We start from the raw sequence: 16,063 nt of genomic DNA on the forward strand, positions 1-16,063 counted from the left end.
AAATTCCCGGCACGATCAGCTTAAGGCACGTGAAGGGTTTCTTTTGGCTCGTGGTCGGAGAGCACACAGTCATCACGGCAGCTGCAGTCAGGAAGCAGAGAGCGAGGAATGCTGGTCCTCGGATGGTGACACCCACTTCCAGGGTGGGTCTTCCCTCCTTGATTAACTCCTTCTAGACGTCCCCTCACACACATGCGGAGAGGTGTGTCTCCTGGGTGATTCTAGATACTGTCAGGTTGACGGTCAATACCAGCTGTCACGCGGAGGTGACCTAAGACTTCATGTAGGGGAGAGTAGAAGCCCAAGTCTGGGGACAGTTAAAGGAAAGGGCGGCTTGCCTAGCATGTGCTTGTGACAAAACTGTGGGGCTGACAGGAAGTTATCTACAGAAGCCTTTACAGGTCAAAAGTCAAGGGTATTTTTTTTTATGTATGTGTGTTGATGTGGTGGCATGCACATGTGTGTATCACTGCATATGTGTATGCACGCATGTGAAGGTCACAGCACCTCCTTGGGTATTGGTCCTCAGTCACCTCCCACCTCTCCTTTGAGATGGCATTCTCACGGGCCTAGGACCTCACCCCTTAGAGCTAGATTCAAGGGTGCAGGGACCCTCCTGTCTCTGCCTCCCACCTCCAGGATTAAAGGTGTGCTGCCACGCCCAGATTTTTTATATAGATTCTGGGGGTGGGGCACAATTCAGGTCTTTATGCTTGCTTACTGACTGAGCCAGTGCCCCAGATTTTTTGTTTGTTTGTTTATTTGTTGTTGTTGTTGTTTTGCTTTTGAGACAGGGTTTCTCTGTGTAGCCTTGGCTGTCCTAGACTCACTTTATAGACCAGGCTGGCCTTAAACTCACAGCAATCGGCCTGTCTCTGCCTCCCAAGAGCTGGGATTAAAGGCCTGCACCAACATGCCCGGCTGCCCCCAAGATATTTTAGCGCCTCCCAAGCGCTAAGATCACAAGCCTGCTACCGCGCCTGGCTAAGATCAGTATCTGAATGTTTATTGTAGCAATGAGAGGAGCCACATGATAAAAACCATGAATGTAAGCGGCTGGCAATGAATGATGGTGGCGCACACCTTTAATCCCCGCACTGGGGAGACAGGGGCAGGGGATCTCTGAGTTCGAGGCCAGCCAGGTCTACAGATCGAGTTCCAGGACAGACAAGGTTACACAGAGAAACCTTATCTCGGAAAAGGGGGCGGCGGGGCGCCTGGCAGGAGCCAGGCAGCTGTGATGGGGTCTGTGCAAGTGTAAATGGTCTTCCTGGCATTTACCTCCTTGGTAAAGATGAGCCTGGGTCGAGGCTTGAACCTTGCTTCTGGCTCTTAACACAGAGAGCAGCACTCTGGTCCAGTGACAGCGCAGGGGAGGGTTCCTCCCACACCCTACTCCCCAAAATAACAACTCTGAGATTTTTATTATTTACGAATAAATGCCCAGGCCATAAGCTTTGGCTCGTTCCCCGACTAGCTTTTAACTTAAATTGCCCATTTATTTTATTCTATGAGTGGCACGTAGCTGGTTACCTCTCCTCCAGGTTTCAAGTGCCCCTTCCTTCCCAGAGTCCGCGGGTGAAATCTCCTGCCTCTCTCTATCCCAGAGTTCATCTCTCTCTGCCGGAACTCCCACCTCCTTACTTCCTGCCTCGGCTAACAAGCCATTAGCTTTTTATTGACAGGTGATGCTACCATACAGACACAAGTGATTCTTTCTGCAGTCCAAGGTTAGACTCAACAGAGCCAGGATGCAAACAGGTTAGGCACAAACCATCCCTCCCCCGTAGGCTGTGAAAATCCACCCTCCCTGTATCAAAGGGAGCTTGTGAAGGCAGGTTCCTTCCAAAGAAACTTGACACATACCACTGGGAGGTCCCAAGTGAAGAGGATGGGTCCAACCAAGGGACAGTGTTTAGAGGGGAAGTTAAACTTGAAACTGAGTCTGTGATGTTTGATTGTTTTGAGAGTGACTATGCTACCATAGTCCTTGCCTGTGAACTATTGTGTGCTCTAAAAACGTATACATAATGTGCATAGGTGACAAAAAAAATTATACACTTGCTATGTTACCAACTGTGATCTAGGGCTACATCAATGATGGCCCCTGGATACCCTTCTGGGATCACATATGGCTGGCTCTTCTCCTCAAAAGGAGCCATAATTCTGATTGTTTTTCCTATTTGGGGAAAGTGGGTATTGAGACCTGGAACACAGGATCTCATACATGTTACAGTAAATGATCCACCACTGAGCCACACCCCAGCCCCTCACTGGGAGATTCTAGGCAGGTGCTCTACCACTGAGCCACACCCCAGCCCCTCACTGGGGGATTCTAGGCAGGTGCTCTACCACTGAGCCACACCCCAGCCCCTCACTGGGGGATTCTAGGCAGGGGCTCTACCACTAATCCATACCCATAAGCCCTTTTTAATTGTTTTTTTTTTTTTTTGAGACATGATCTCTCTAAGTTGCCCAAGCTCAACCTGAACTAATTGTGTAGCCCAGGCAGGCCTTTAACCTGTGATTTTCGGCCTCAGACTTCTGAGATCTCAGGCATGAACCACCAGCCTCAACTTAAGCAGAGTGATTTCCATGAAGGTTCAGACATGATGACTGGCACACTGTGCCACTTCTGTAGGTTTTATGATTTCCCCTTTTGTGTGTCTTAGAATGCTACTGGGACATGTTCCCATGGCTTTTTGTGTCAGTAACTGACTCTCACTGTGGAACTTAGTGCTTCTCCCCTAAGATCAGGAACAAGAGTGTCCATGCTCTCTAATTCTCTGTACTTAGATACTAGACAGAACAATTAGATATGAAAGATAAATAAAAGACAAAAGATCTGGGGAGGAAACCCAAGGGTAGAATGCTTGTCTAGAACCTCCCAGTAAGGGCTTGGACTCAACAGCAGTTAAGTATCTGCCCAGAATCCCCCAGTGAGGGACTGAGTACGGCTTAGTGGTAGAGCACCTGCCTAGAATCCCCCAGTGAGGAGCTGGGGGTGTGACTCAGTGGTAGAGCCCCTGCCTAGAATCCCCCAGTGAGGGGCTGGGGTGTGGCTCAGTGGTAGAGCACCTGCCTAGAATCCCCCAGTGAGGGGTTGGGGTGTGGCTCACTGGTAGAGCACCTGCCTAGAATCCCCTAGTGAGGGGTTAGGGTGTAGCTCAGTGGTAGAGTTTGGTTTTGTTTTTTTTTTTTTTTCATTTATTTATTTATTTAATCACTTTACAGCCTGATCGCAACTCCCTCCCTCCTTTCCTTCCCATCCCACCCTCAACACCCTTCCCCTTACCCCTTCCCCACTTCCCTTCTCAGAGAAGAGGAGTCCCTCTCCTTGGCTACCATCCCACCCTGGCACATCAGGTCACAGCAGAACTAAGCACATTCTCCCCCACTGAGGCCACTCAAGGAAGCCTAGCTAGGGGAAAGGGATCCAAAAACAGGCAACAGATTCAGAGACAACCCTACTCTGATTGTTAGGGGACCCACATGAGAACATGTTACACATTTGCTACAGATGTGTAGAGGGTCTAGGTCCAGCCCATGCTTGCTCCTTAGTTGGTGGTTCAGTCTCTGTGGCCCTCATGGGCCCAGGTTAGTTTATGCTGTGAGTCTTCTTGTGGTGTCCTTGACCTGCCGATTCCCTCAGTCCTTGCTGCCATAAGTTTTCCTTCCACAAAACTGCCCCAGCTTGGCCTATTGTTTGGCTGTGGGTCTCTGCATCTGTTTTCGTCAGCTGCTGAATGAAGCCTCTCAGAAGCCAGTTCTGCGAGGCTCCTGTCTGAAAGCATAGCAGAGCATCATTAATAGTGTCAGGGGTTGGCTCTTACCTAGAAAACTCTAGGCCCTGGGTTCCGTCAACACCACAAAACCATATCCATGAGCACATGCACACATACACACACACACACACACACACACACACACTGTATCAAGATTGGAAAGATAGAAAAGTATCTGAGATGACATGACCTGACACTTAGATAATCATATGATTATCCCCACTAAGGAACTATCTGAACTAATTAATAACTTCAAATGACATGGGCTTCCTAGCAGCCAGAGCCTCCCACTCTAAGTTGTGCCACTCTGAAGACCATGTCTTTACATATAGACCTTTGAGTGGCATTCAACACCCACGCTGTAACATTCCCTGCAAACTATAAAACATTGCTGAATAAACTGAAGATTGAAAATCAACACATGAAAATCAATTGTGTATTTGTACACCATCAATGAACATTCCTCAAATGAATTTAAGGAAGTAAAGCGCATTTATAATCATTGAAATAAAAAAAAACACATGCAGGCACAAATTTAACAAAAGAAATGCATGGCTTACTTGGTGTGTTAGTGAGATTTCTGACATTGTAATGAAATTCCCTGATACATGATGCTTAACAGGTGAAAACTACCCATGCTCTGGAAGAGTCCAAGGGTGGGTGGCACTCTGTTTGGCCTCTGGTGAGGACAACACATCATGAGGAAACAGAATATCAAGGCAGAAAGGACAGAGCAAGAAAGAGGGAGGAAGGGAAAGAGGGGGAAAGAGAGGGCGGGAGGGGCAAGGAGGAGAGGGAGGGAGGGAGGGAGAGGGGGGAAAGAGAGGGAGGGAGAGAAAGAGCAGACAGGAGGGAGAGAGAGAGACAAAGAGAGAGACAGAGAGAGAGAGACAGAGACAGAGAGAGACAGAGAGACAGAGAGAGATCTTCACCTTTTATCCTATGTCTGTAGTGACAGACCTTTGGGTGATATTTGACATCCAGGCTGTGGCGTACACCACCATTATAAACCATCGCTGAAAGAACTGAAGAAGATGTCCACACAGGGAAAGGCATCCCGTGTGTTTGTATCAGGGGACTCAATCTTGTTAGACAGCAACAGTGCCGAAGTTGCTTTTCGAATTCAGTGTGTTCGCTGGGTTCACTGTCAGAATACCAGCTGACTTTTCCCCAGAAATGACAGGGGAGGGCCTGGGGAGATGTCTGTTCCCTTCACACAGGGAAGAAGCCAGGCACGGCAGTCCATACCTATAACAACAACAACAGCACTCGGGAGGCAGAGGCAGGAGGAGGCCCGGAGCTCAGTAGGCAAACAGTCTAGAGCTCTAGGCTCCCTGAGAGGCCCTGTACAAAAAATAGATAGATAGGTAGGTAGATAGATAGATAGATAATAGATAGATAGATAGACAGACAGACAGACAGATAGATAGATAGTAGATAGCTTTGGGAGAAAAACAAAACTTCAACTGTTGGTTCCACATGCATCTGCACATGCAAACATGTAATACACACATCCAGAGAAACTAACTAATGAATTATAAAACTGTAAGGGGGCAACTTATTAGGTGCCAAAGTTATCTGTAAAGAGAGAGGAGGGAGCCGGGCGTGGTGGCGCACACCTTTAATCCCAGCACTCGAGAGGCAGAGGCAGGCGGATCGCTGTGAGTTCGAGGCCAGCCTGGTCTACAAAGTGAGTCCAGGATGGCCAAGGCTACACAGAGAAACCCTGTCTCGAAAAAAACAAAAGAGAGAGAGAGAGAGAGAGAGAGAGAGAGAGAGAGAGAGAGAGGGAGAGACGAGAGAGAAGAGAGGGAGGGAGGGAGGGAGGGAAGGAGAGCGCACTACATGAACCTAGACATTGTAGTGTTGGTATGAAAATGTAGATCCATGCAATGGTGTTGAGAGCCCAGAAACAGACACTGACATTAACCAGTTGCTTTGCAGAGTACAAGGTCATCAAGGTCATTCAGTGTGTAGCCTTGGCTGTCCTGGACTCACTTTGTAGATCAGGCTGGCCTCAAACTCACAGCAATCTGCCTGCCTCTGCCTCCCAAGTACTGGGATTAAAGGCGTGCGCCACCATGCCCAGCTCACCAAATCAGTTTTGTAAAACTAGATGCCTACACACTTTTTAAATGCAGTTGAGGGGGCTTGCTACTCTTGTAAAGGACCCAGGTTCAGTTCTCAGCACCCTCATCAGTGGCTCACAGCCCCTTATAACTCTAGTTCCAGGAGACAGATGCCCTCTTCTGGCCTCCATGGGCACGTGCACTCATGTGCAGACTCACATGTAGTCATACACATGTATGCAAAATTGGAGCTTTCATCTTGAAGATGGAGGGGGAAGAAAGAGGAGAAGGAGGATGAGGAGGAGGAGGAGGAAGAGGAGGAGGAAGAGGAGTCAGGGGAGGAGGAGGATCCAATCCAATTGGACCTTTATGTGGCTTGAATGTGAAATACCCCCCCATTGGGTTTAAACACTAGGCTCCAGCTGGTGGTGCTGTTTGGGAAGAGACTGTAGAACATTTAGGAGGTTCAGCCTTGATGGAGGAAGTGGGTGACTGGAGGTGGGCTTTGAGGCTTTATAGTCTGACCTCACTTCCTGTTTTATTCTTTGCTCCCTGAGTGTGGATGTGATGTGACCACCTGGCCTCTGCTCCTGCCACCAAACCTTCCCCACCATGACAAAATGGTCCCTTCTAAATGAGATCGAGAGCAAATCCTTTCTCCCTTAACTTGATGTTGTCAGGGTGTTTTATCACGGCAGCAGGACCAGATCCCTACCTCACACCAGAAACAAAAAACCTAACAAAGTGGGTCATAAGCCTTGAATGAAAAGCAAAAATAGAAAACTGTAACAAGAAAGAAAATAGTCATTGCTTTGCCATTACACCGGTGGTTCTCAACCTGTGGGTCACAACCCTTTTGGGGGTCAAGGTTACATATCAGATATCCTTCATGGGAAAATTACAGTTATGAAGTAACAACAAAATAATTTTATGCTGGAGGGTCACCACAACACGAGGAACTGTATTAAAAGGTCACAGCATTAGGAAGGCTCAGAACCACACTGTGTTAGACAACGGCTACTTCATGAATACTGAAGTGAAAACATTCGACAAATTGGACTACATCTAAATTTAAAAGTTACGGACCACAGAGATGGCTCAGCATGATGCCTGTCAACCTGAGCTCAATCTCAGGGGCCCACACAGTGGAAAGAGAATCAACTCACCCAAGTTGTCCTCTGACCTCCACATGTGTGCTATGGTACATGCTCACCCACATACATATGCACATGCGTACACGTACAACACACATACATGTAATTTTACAAAAGACTCTAAAGTGTACACAACAAACATGGTCCTATAGACAGTGCGAAGATCATTGACAGAAAAGGAGAAAACACTTGCAAGTCGGATAGCTGATGACAGTCTTGTACGGAGGACTCCTGAGGAACCCCTGAAACTCGGTGATAAATGGAAAGAAACCCAGTCTTAGCCCGGGGGGGGGTGTGGGGGGGAGGGTCTGAGCAGAGCTCCTTCTATACAAACGGCCAGTGTGCACGTGAAAGGCACTCTGCACCACTAGCCATTAGGAAAATCCAAATCAAAACCAGGATGAGATGCCACAAGTAGGGGAGCTGGCTATCACGGAGAAGAGCTGGCACTCGTGAGACTGCGGAGGGGCCAGGGTCCTCACGCTTCCCTCGTGCCAGTGTGAGGTGGCATCCCTTGCTTTGCAATACACTGTGTGGCAGGTCCCCGGCAGGTCCTCAGAATGGAATGCATCCTGGCTTGGAGGAGGGTGGCTCAAGAATGCGTGCTGTGAAAACATGAGTTTCCACATTCCTGAGGTCAAATTCCCGGCACGCAACTAGAAAGCCAGGTGTGGCTGTGCTTTGGAATAGGAGCCAAGCAGGTCGCCGTGGCTTGCTGACCACCAGCCTGCCTCCAGTCAGTGAGAGACCCTGTCTCAAGGCAATAGAACAGGGGGTGATAGAGTAGGACACCCGATATACTCCTCTGGCCTCCACGCATGTGCGGGGTTGTGTGTACACACACACACATACACACACACACGTGTCACACACATGTCACACACACACACATACACACACATACATATACAAAGTATTTTTTAAACATGCAAATTCCTTACATCTTAGGGTGTCCAGTTTTCTGTATCTACTCAAGGGAATTAAAAAAAAAAAATGTCCACACAAAATGCTGTCCATGTGTGTCCTGGGCGGCATTGCCCATCAAATTACTCAAGAAGGCAGAAAATACTCAAACATCCATCATGAAGACCCAAACACACTGTGAAACCAACACAAGGAGCAATCGTCTGACAATGAGTGTGTGTGTGTGTGTGTGTGTGTGTGTGTGTGTGTGTGTGTGTGCGCGCACGCGCGCACGTTCACCTGTGTGGGGGTGCACCTGTGTGCATAGGACAGCTCTGGTGTCATTCTTCAGGTACTGCCCACCTTGGGGTTTTTGAGACAAGGTCTCTCACTGGTCTAGAACACACCAAGTAGTGAGTGAGGGCTTGCTGTCCAGTGAGCCTCAAGAGTCCATTGTCTTTTCTCATCAGAGCTGGGGTTGCTGGTGTGCACCACTATGCCCGTTTTTATGTGGGTTCTGGAGATCAAAGCCAGGGCTTCCTATGACTCCCCAGTCTTGATGGACAGTTTTTGTAGGAAGTGCCAAGTATGTGGAAAAACCAAGCCGCAGAAGGCTAGACTCTGTTATACAGTCTGTGTGTTGACGGTTTCCATCCTCACTCGGCACAGGGTGGAATCACCTAGGAAGAGTCTCTCCGAGGAACTGTCTAGAAAGCTTGACCTTTGGGCCAGGTGTTCAGATTACACTGGCTGTTGTGGGAAGAGCCCTTCCCTAGGCTTGACTTTTGACCTGCCTTAGGGTAAAGAACCTGAGCCGAGCATCGCTCTCTTCTCTTGACTGTGAGTGCGATATAATCGGCTGCTTCAACCCCCTGCTTTGTCTTCCCCGCAATGATGGATGGTGAGCTGGAATCCTGAGTTAACACAAACCCTTTATCCCCTGTGCCGCTGTCTTGTCGGGCCATTTCATCACAGCCACGGAAAGGAAACTGGGAAGCCACGGAAAGAGAAAGCATATTAGCTGTTGCCAGGAGCTGGTAGGTGTTGGAGGGAAATGAATGGCTGGCTCTCTTTTTTGAAATAATGAACATGTTTTTAATTGATTGTGGTGACAGACACACAGTTTGTGAACCATTGAGCTGTGCACATTAAAAAGATGAATCATATGGCCCATGACTTATAGCCCAATAAAGAAAGCTGTTTTGAAAAGAAGGGCCAAAGAAAAGGAGGCAGCCCAGAGAGGGAGGGAAAGAGGGAGGGAGAGATGACTGATACTTGCTTCAAAATGATCAGATTTTGAGGATAGTGTGAGGGGAAAAAATGTTGTCCAGAAAAGATCACATATTTCGAGTCTGTGCCTAGGCAAAACCACAGACAGAAAGCAGATTGTGGCTGTAGGTGAGGACACTCGGGAAATCAAAAGTGACTGCTAATGGGGCCTGGGGAAATGGTTCGGTGGAGAGAGCTTGCTGCAGAAGCATAAGGACCAGAGTTCAAATCCTGGCACTCATGTAAAACGCCAGGCAAGACAATCGTGTCTGTAACCCTCGGGTATAGGGGCAGAGACAGGAGGATCTCTGGGGTTCGATGGATGCTAGCCTAGTTTCAGGCTCAGGAAGAGACCCCATCTCAAAGGAGTAAAGTAGAGCGATCAGTATGCCTGATGTTCTCTGGCTTCCATTAGTGCACACAGGCACACACACAAAAACAAAACAAAACTAAATAATCAGCCAACAAAATATTTTCTTCAAAAGAGTAACCTCCAATAGCTACGAGATTTCTTTTAGAGGAGACAAAAGTATCCTAAAAATATTAGGCCATGATGATAAATGGTCAACATCAACATCATAGCATTTTTAAAAGACCGTTATGCTGGCGACACGGCTCAGCAGCTAAGGGCACTTCCTGATGTTTCAGAGGACCCAGGTTCAATTCTGAGCAGCAAGATCAGCAACTGACAAGCACCTGCAACAACTGGTTCCAGGAGATCTCACCCCCTCTTCCGGCCTTCACGTGCACCCACACACACAAGGTGCACATAAACTCATGTAGGCACACATAAGTAATAAATAGAAGTTTTGTCACTGAATTAAAACGAGCAAGTTTATGGTGTATAATGAACTAATTAGTTCTATATGTACCCACCTAAATAAACCTCAAAAGAGTTCCTGAGGGACTCAGAAGGCAGAGGCCGGCAGATCTCTGTGAGTTCAAAGCCAACCTGGTCTACAAAGCAAGTACGGGACAGCCAGCGTTCTGTTACACAGGGAAACTCTATCTCAAAAAAAAAAAAAAATGCAGAGGGGAAAAAAAATCAGCATTGAAAGGGATATAGACAGTATCGTATCATTTGTGTGGGATTTGAAAGCAAATGGTATTATATAAATATTGTTTGGAGAACGATATGTTTTTAGTGAGTTAAACCTGCATGGGAAAGCATATCCCAGCAAGAGGCCTTTCCCCTCCCCCCTGTAAATCGTCCTTTAAAAATGTTACAGCTCATCTTTCTATTGTTTTGTGTTTAGTGTGTAAGAAAATTTATACTCGTATTTATGTCCCCATAACTTTCTCGCTCGGATAAAAGGCAATATGTCCTGTGCACTTTTCTCTGCTATACTTTTCTTTTTTTCCCCCCCAGTTTAGCGGTATATCCCGGCCTTCACTCCTGAGCATTTTATAGCCTCGTTTCCCAGAGGCTTTTTTTTATTAACCTTGTTGGTGTTTGCGCCACCTCACAGGAGGAGGGCCCGCTATGGATGACTACATGGAGACGCTGAAGGACGAAGAGGAGGCCCTGTGGGACAACGTGGAGTGCAACCGGCACATGCTGAGCCGCTACATCAACCCTGCCAAGCTCACCCCCTACCTGCGCCAGTGCAAGGTCATTGACGAGCAAGACGAAGATGAGGTGCTCAACGCGCCCATGCTGCCGTCCAAGATCAACCGGGCAGGTAATGGCGGGAAGGGGAAATGAGTCATGGCCATGCCTCTGCTTAGCTGGATCAAGATGGGGGCTCCTCCGGAGGAAGGGTTTTACTCCGGGGGCCCAGAGGTGCTAGTTGACTTTTCCTAATGAGGGCCTGAGCGAATGTCTTCTACTCACGCCAGCTCGGCACCAGTGACAGACGAAGCGCAAGGCTCCACCCAAGTCTATCTCGGGAGCTAATGAGTTTCTTTTAAGGTGACTTACAGGAGCTTGGGTGAGGAGTCACGTGAGCATGGATGGCGGCGCTACTTACAGGGACGGAGGCGGAGGGTTCCTTCGAGGAACACGGGCGGGGGGACCCCCTAGCAGGAGTATGGGTGAGGTTTTGCTTACATGGGTAAAGGGGTCCTTATAGTGTAAGTGAGCGTCCCCTCTTGCAGGAGCATAGGTGACTCGGGCAGCTTCAGCACAGACGTTCCACCCCAACACGGGTGGATCCTCAAAAGCTGCGTCGCTGGAGCTCCCTGTACAACTTGCAGGCATCTCCACTAAAGAGTCCCCTACCCCCACTAGACCCCTCCCCAGCCATTATCACTGACTATGAACCCTCTGGGAGGGGCCTTGTGACTCTCCTGAACCTCACAGTGCCCCCCCCCAAGTCTTGGTAATTCCTCACCTGAGCATCCCTGGCCCTCTCTCCGGGTTGCAATCTTACACGTGGAGGGAACATCGTCATAGGAGACCACTCCCGGCCCTGTCTAGGCTTTGTGTGTGCGGAACTCAGAATCAATGGGCTGGAAGGGGAGGGCGCATGTTTTGCTCCTACAAACCCACACTGACATTTTACGTTATGAATGTCAGCAGGCGACAGAGAGCCCTGTTGATTAGTAACACCTGTGACTCTGTCAACAGGAAAAACAACAGGGGAGGTCTGTATCACATCACAGCCCCGCAGATGCCTGTGTGTGCTATTTTCACTCATCCCAACTAGAACTTACAGCAGCTATTAGACCTGTCAAAGAAACTTGTTTAATACATTAATAAAGAAAGTCATTTAGTATCAACTCACAATTTTGTTTCATATTTGACAGCTGCATTTTATGATAATGGGGTTCCTTTGCAGTCTGCTGTGTGTAATGTTCTAAAATACTATTTTGCTGAGAGGTGTAGCTATGTGGGAGAGTGCCTACCTAGAATCCCCGAGTGAGGGGCTGGGGTGTGGCTCAGTGGTAGAGCCCCTGCCTAGAATCCCCCAGTGAGGGGCTGGAGTATGGCCCAATGGTAGAGCACCTGCCTAGAATCCCCCAGTGAGGGGCTGGGGTGTGTCTCAGTGGTAGAGCACCTGCCTAGAATCCCCCAGTGAGGGGCTGGGGTGTGGCTCAGTGATAGAGCCCCTGCCTAGAATCCCCCAGTGAGGGGCTGGGGTGTGGCTTTGTGGTAGAGCCCCTGCCTAGAATCCCCCAGTGAGGGGCTGGGGTGTGGCTCAGTGGTAGAGCACCTGCCTAGAATCCCCCAGTGAGGGGCTGGGGTGTGGCTCAGTGGTAGAGCACCTGCCTAGAATCCCCCAGTGAGGGGGTGGGGTGTGGCTCAGTGATAGCGCCCCTGCCTAGAATCCCCCAGTGAGGGGGTGGGGTGTGGCTTAGCAGCAGAGTGTTTGTCTAATATGCACAAGGCCCTGCCTTAGATCCCCAGCACCACAAAGCATATATTATATACTCTTCTAAGAAAACTCCACAGGCTTTCTACTGGTTCAGAAGACTTGCTCAACTTTATTGTGTTTTTTCATGTACCCATGTTTGTGTGCTCACCTCTGTGGGTCACCCCCACACAATGTTTTTTCTTTCTGCGGATCACAGCTGGAAGGCTTTGAAGTCCCCATCCCGCAGCCCAGCCCATGACAAATAGTCGGCTCGCTCCCACCGTCTCTTGCATCCGTGGAAGCCAGCCTTAATTAGGCCCAGCATGCTTTCCCACTGAGTTTGGATGCCACTTTGGAATCCTTTTCAACACAGTGCTCCAGGCAGCTTAAAACTAAACAGTCAAGATTGACGTACAATGAAATTGATCCTCTCTGTCCTAGGGAAACGGGGGAGCGATAGGAACCTCAAGGGAAGCGATGTGTGAGAATATTTAAAGAAAGACCATGAAGTGTAAACAGTGAGAGAAGTCAGTACTGTCTTAGTTCCTGTACTGGTGGATATAGCATAACCCTGAGGCAGGACAGTTTATAAAGAAAAAAAGTGTGTTTAGCTTAGTTTCGACTCACCTCTGGCAAAAAGGCCTCTTCTTGTGATATAACAGCAGGGGCACGTGGGTGAGGAAAAGATGACATCATCAGGACACCAGTGAGCACATCCCTGAATGACTCTAGGATCCTCCACTGGGCCCCATCTCTTAAACGTAGTCCGTTTGTTTGTTTGTTTGTTTGGCTTTGTGGGGTTTGGTGTTTGTCTTTTTGTGGTACTTGGGCCTTGTACGTGCAAGGCAGTTGCTCTGTCCCTGAGCTGCGTGTCCAGCCCCTTCCTGGTTCATCTTAGCCCTCGTAGTTTGGAAAGATCTCTGAAACTGGTCGTGTATATCTCTGTCTGGCAATAGTGTTATCTATCCAGGTTTTATCAGTTTGTTGACACACTGGTAACACTCACAGGACTCTGCCGAGGGCCTGGCTCCTTGTTTTGCATTGTGCAGATTCCGTGCTATTATAACTGGGAATGAGACTTTGAGTGCAGTGGGTCCTGCTTTAATCCCAGCACTGGGGAGGTGAGACAGGCTGGGACTCACTGGCCACACTCAAGGTCACCAAACGGCCATGTATGAAGCAGGAAGTTGTCTAGAAGAGTGATTGCTCCTCTCCATTGTCTAAGTGGGAAGTATATATAAAACACACACACACCACGAGACTCAAGGATCATCAAGAAAGAGGGAGCAGAAAGAACTTAAGAGCCAGGAGTGCTGGGTGTCTGGACAAGAAAACAGCATCTGTCAGCTACGACAGGGCCATTGCACACAAGAATTCATAATCGCTGTGACATGCACAAGACCCACGCAAGATAAAGCCAGCCCACATGCAAGCCTGGGCAGGAGAGGGTCTGGTGAATTCCCCATGAAATCTCAGCCCTAGCTGAGGAGCTCTTGGTGGTTGGTAATATCGGGGAGAAGGAGAACCAGGTTTCTTCAAGGGGATGGGAGCTGGATAATGGAGAATTCCTGGAAGCTAACAGGCCAACAGCCCGGCATCCTCAGTGGCAAACAAGAGATGCTGTCTCAAGTAAGGCAGAAGGAAAGGAATAACTCTTGAGGTTTTCTTCTGACCTGCACACATACACCATGGCACATAAGTACCCACACAATATGCTCACGTGCGCATGCGCGCACACACACACAAAAACTCAAAAATGGAGATTTTTGTTTTTAATGGGGTTTTATCGCAGCAATAGAAACCTTAACTAAGAAAACCTTAACACACATGCATACCCACTCCTGCAAATACATGTGCATAAACACACACACACACACATACACCTACAAATACACAAGAATATTAGACCGACTTCTTAGAGCTGTTAAGGGCTGTAAGTTTAGGAAAAGACACAGAGTCTGGCATCCAGTCAAACATGTTCTCATGGTTGGACTGAACTTCTCCCCCAGGCCGACTGTTGGACATCCTTCACACAAAGGGACAAAGGGGCTATGTGGTCTTCCTGGAGAGCCTCGAATTTTACTACCCAGAACTTTACAAGCTGGTGACCGGAAAGGAGCCCACCCGGAGATTCTCCACTATTGTGGGTAAGTGGCTTTGCTACCAAGGCTAGGGAAATCTAGCAGGAGGGTGCGTGTGCATGAGTGTGTGTGTGTGTACGCACGCATGCATGTGTGTCTGTGTGTGTGCATGTGTGTCTGTGTGGGTATGCATGTATGTGCGTGTGTGTGTGCATGCATGTGTCTGTGTGTATGCGTGTGTGTACATGCATGTGTGTCTGTGTGTGTGCATTTGTGTGTGCATGTGTGTGCATGCATGTGTGTGTGTGAGTGTGTGTGTGTATGTGTGTGTGTGTCCCTCTCAGGGATAGTGACATGCTGGACTTTCCTTCAGCTGCCCATCTCCTACTTTAACTGGCGACACAAGATAGGTGAGGGGGGCAAACTGAAGCAAGGGCTAAGAGAATGGGGTGCTCACTAATCACCCCTTCTTCTACCCTCAGAATCTTCCTTCCTAAGAGTTCTTCCCTCAGTTTACCCTATCTGGTGTCCAGACCCCAAAATCGCTTTATTCAACCGAGACCTGCTGCACCAGTCTCCCAGTTCTTCCCAGCCACTTTCTCACCTTAGACCCAAGACACTGGTCTCTAATGTGACCACATATTGCCCGCTCCGGTTTTTCCCTGCCCTCTTCTTTCCCTCCCTCCTTCCCTCCCTCCCTCCCTTCTTCCTTCTCTCCTCCCTTCCCTCCCTCTCCTTCCAAAATTGCTAACCTGCCCCTCCAAAATTCAACCTCTGCCCCTACACACTCATGACCCTCACGCCTGTGCTGTATGGAATCCTCACAGTCTGACTATATTGTTGTCATCCCTTGATTTTTTTTTTTAATCTGTCTTTCTTGCTATACGGTAAGGTCTAATACAACGAAGGCCTGTTTGGCTCACCCTGAACCCCCAGCGCCTGGCGGGAACTACGAGCTTGGTGAATTCTGCTATTCAGGCCTGGTAGTACATGCTCATAATCCCAAATACTTGGCAGGTTGAGAGAGGCAAATTCCAGGTGAAGGCCAGCCTGGACAACTCCAAAATGTTATGAAGCAGTCGGGGGTGGGAGGGGGGGGTGTCACAGCAATGCAATAAATAAACAAATAAAATGCCAGTGAGTGTATTAGGTGCTGTTTTCATTCCCGTGGTTAAGGAATTACGGAAGGATTTCTTTTTTTGAGGATCCAGGATCATCAGAGTCGGGAGGGCAAGATGGTAGGAGTGAGAGGAAGCCAATCATATTGCATCCGCAGTCAGGAAGCAGAGAGAGATGGGTGTGCTTTCTCCTTTTCATTCAGTCCAGTACCACAGCCTAGAGAATGATGTCTTCCCACCTCATGTAGATGATACCTCCCAGGCATGTCCAGAGGTCTGCCTCCTAGGCGTTTCTAGCTCCTGTCTGCTCGGCAATATCCCCGTGAGTGTATGAGTGGATAAATGCTGCCGCCCCCGCCCACCCCACCTCACCCCGCAATGGCTCAGG

The 16,063-nt window shown here is 48.7% G+C and overlaps 1 protein-coding gene across 1 annotated transcript in view; it reads left to right on the forward strand.

The window, feature by feature from the left end:
• The window catches only part of Card11 (caspase recruitment domain family member 11), a 131,557-nt gene that overhangs the window by 79,859 nt on the left and 35,635 nt on the right, over positions 1-16,063 (forward strand). Inside the window, exons 2-3 of the mRNA XM_051161156.1 lie at positions 10,650-10,862; positions 14,486-14,623. Of these exons, the coding sequence (XP_051017113.1) occupies positions 10,650-10,862; positions 14,486-14,623 (351 nt within the window). The remainder of the gene's footprint in view (positions 1-10,649; positions 10,863-14,485; positions 14,624-16,063) is intronic.

Source organism: Acomys russatus, chromosome 19 (assembly GCF_903995435.1).
Source record: "Acomys russatus chromosome 19, mAcoRus1.1, whole genome shotgun sequence".
Classification (NCBI taxonomy): Eukaryota; Metazoa; Chordata; class Mammalia; order Rodentia; family Muridae; genus Acomys; species Acomys russatus.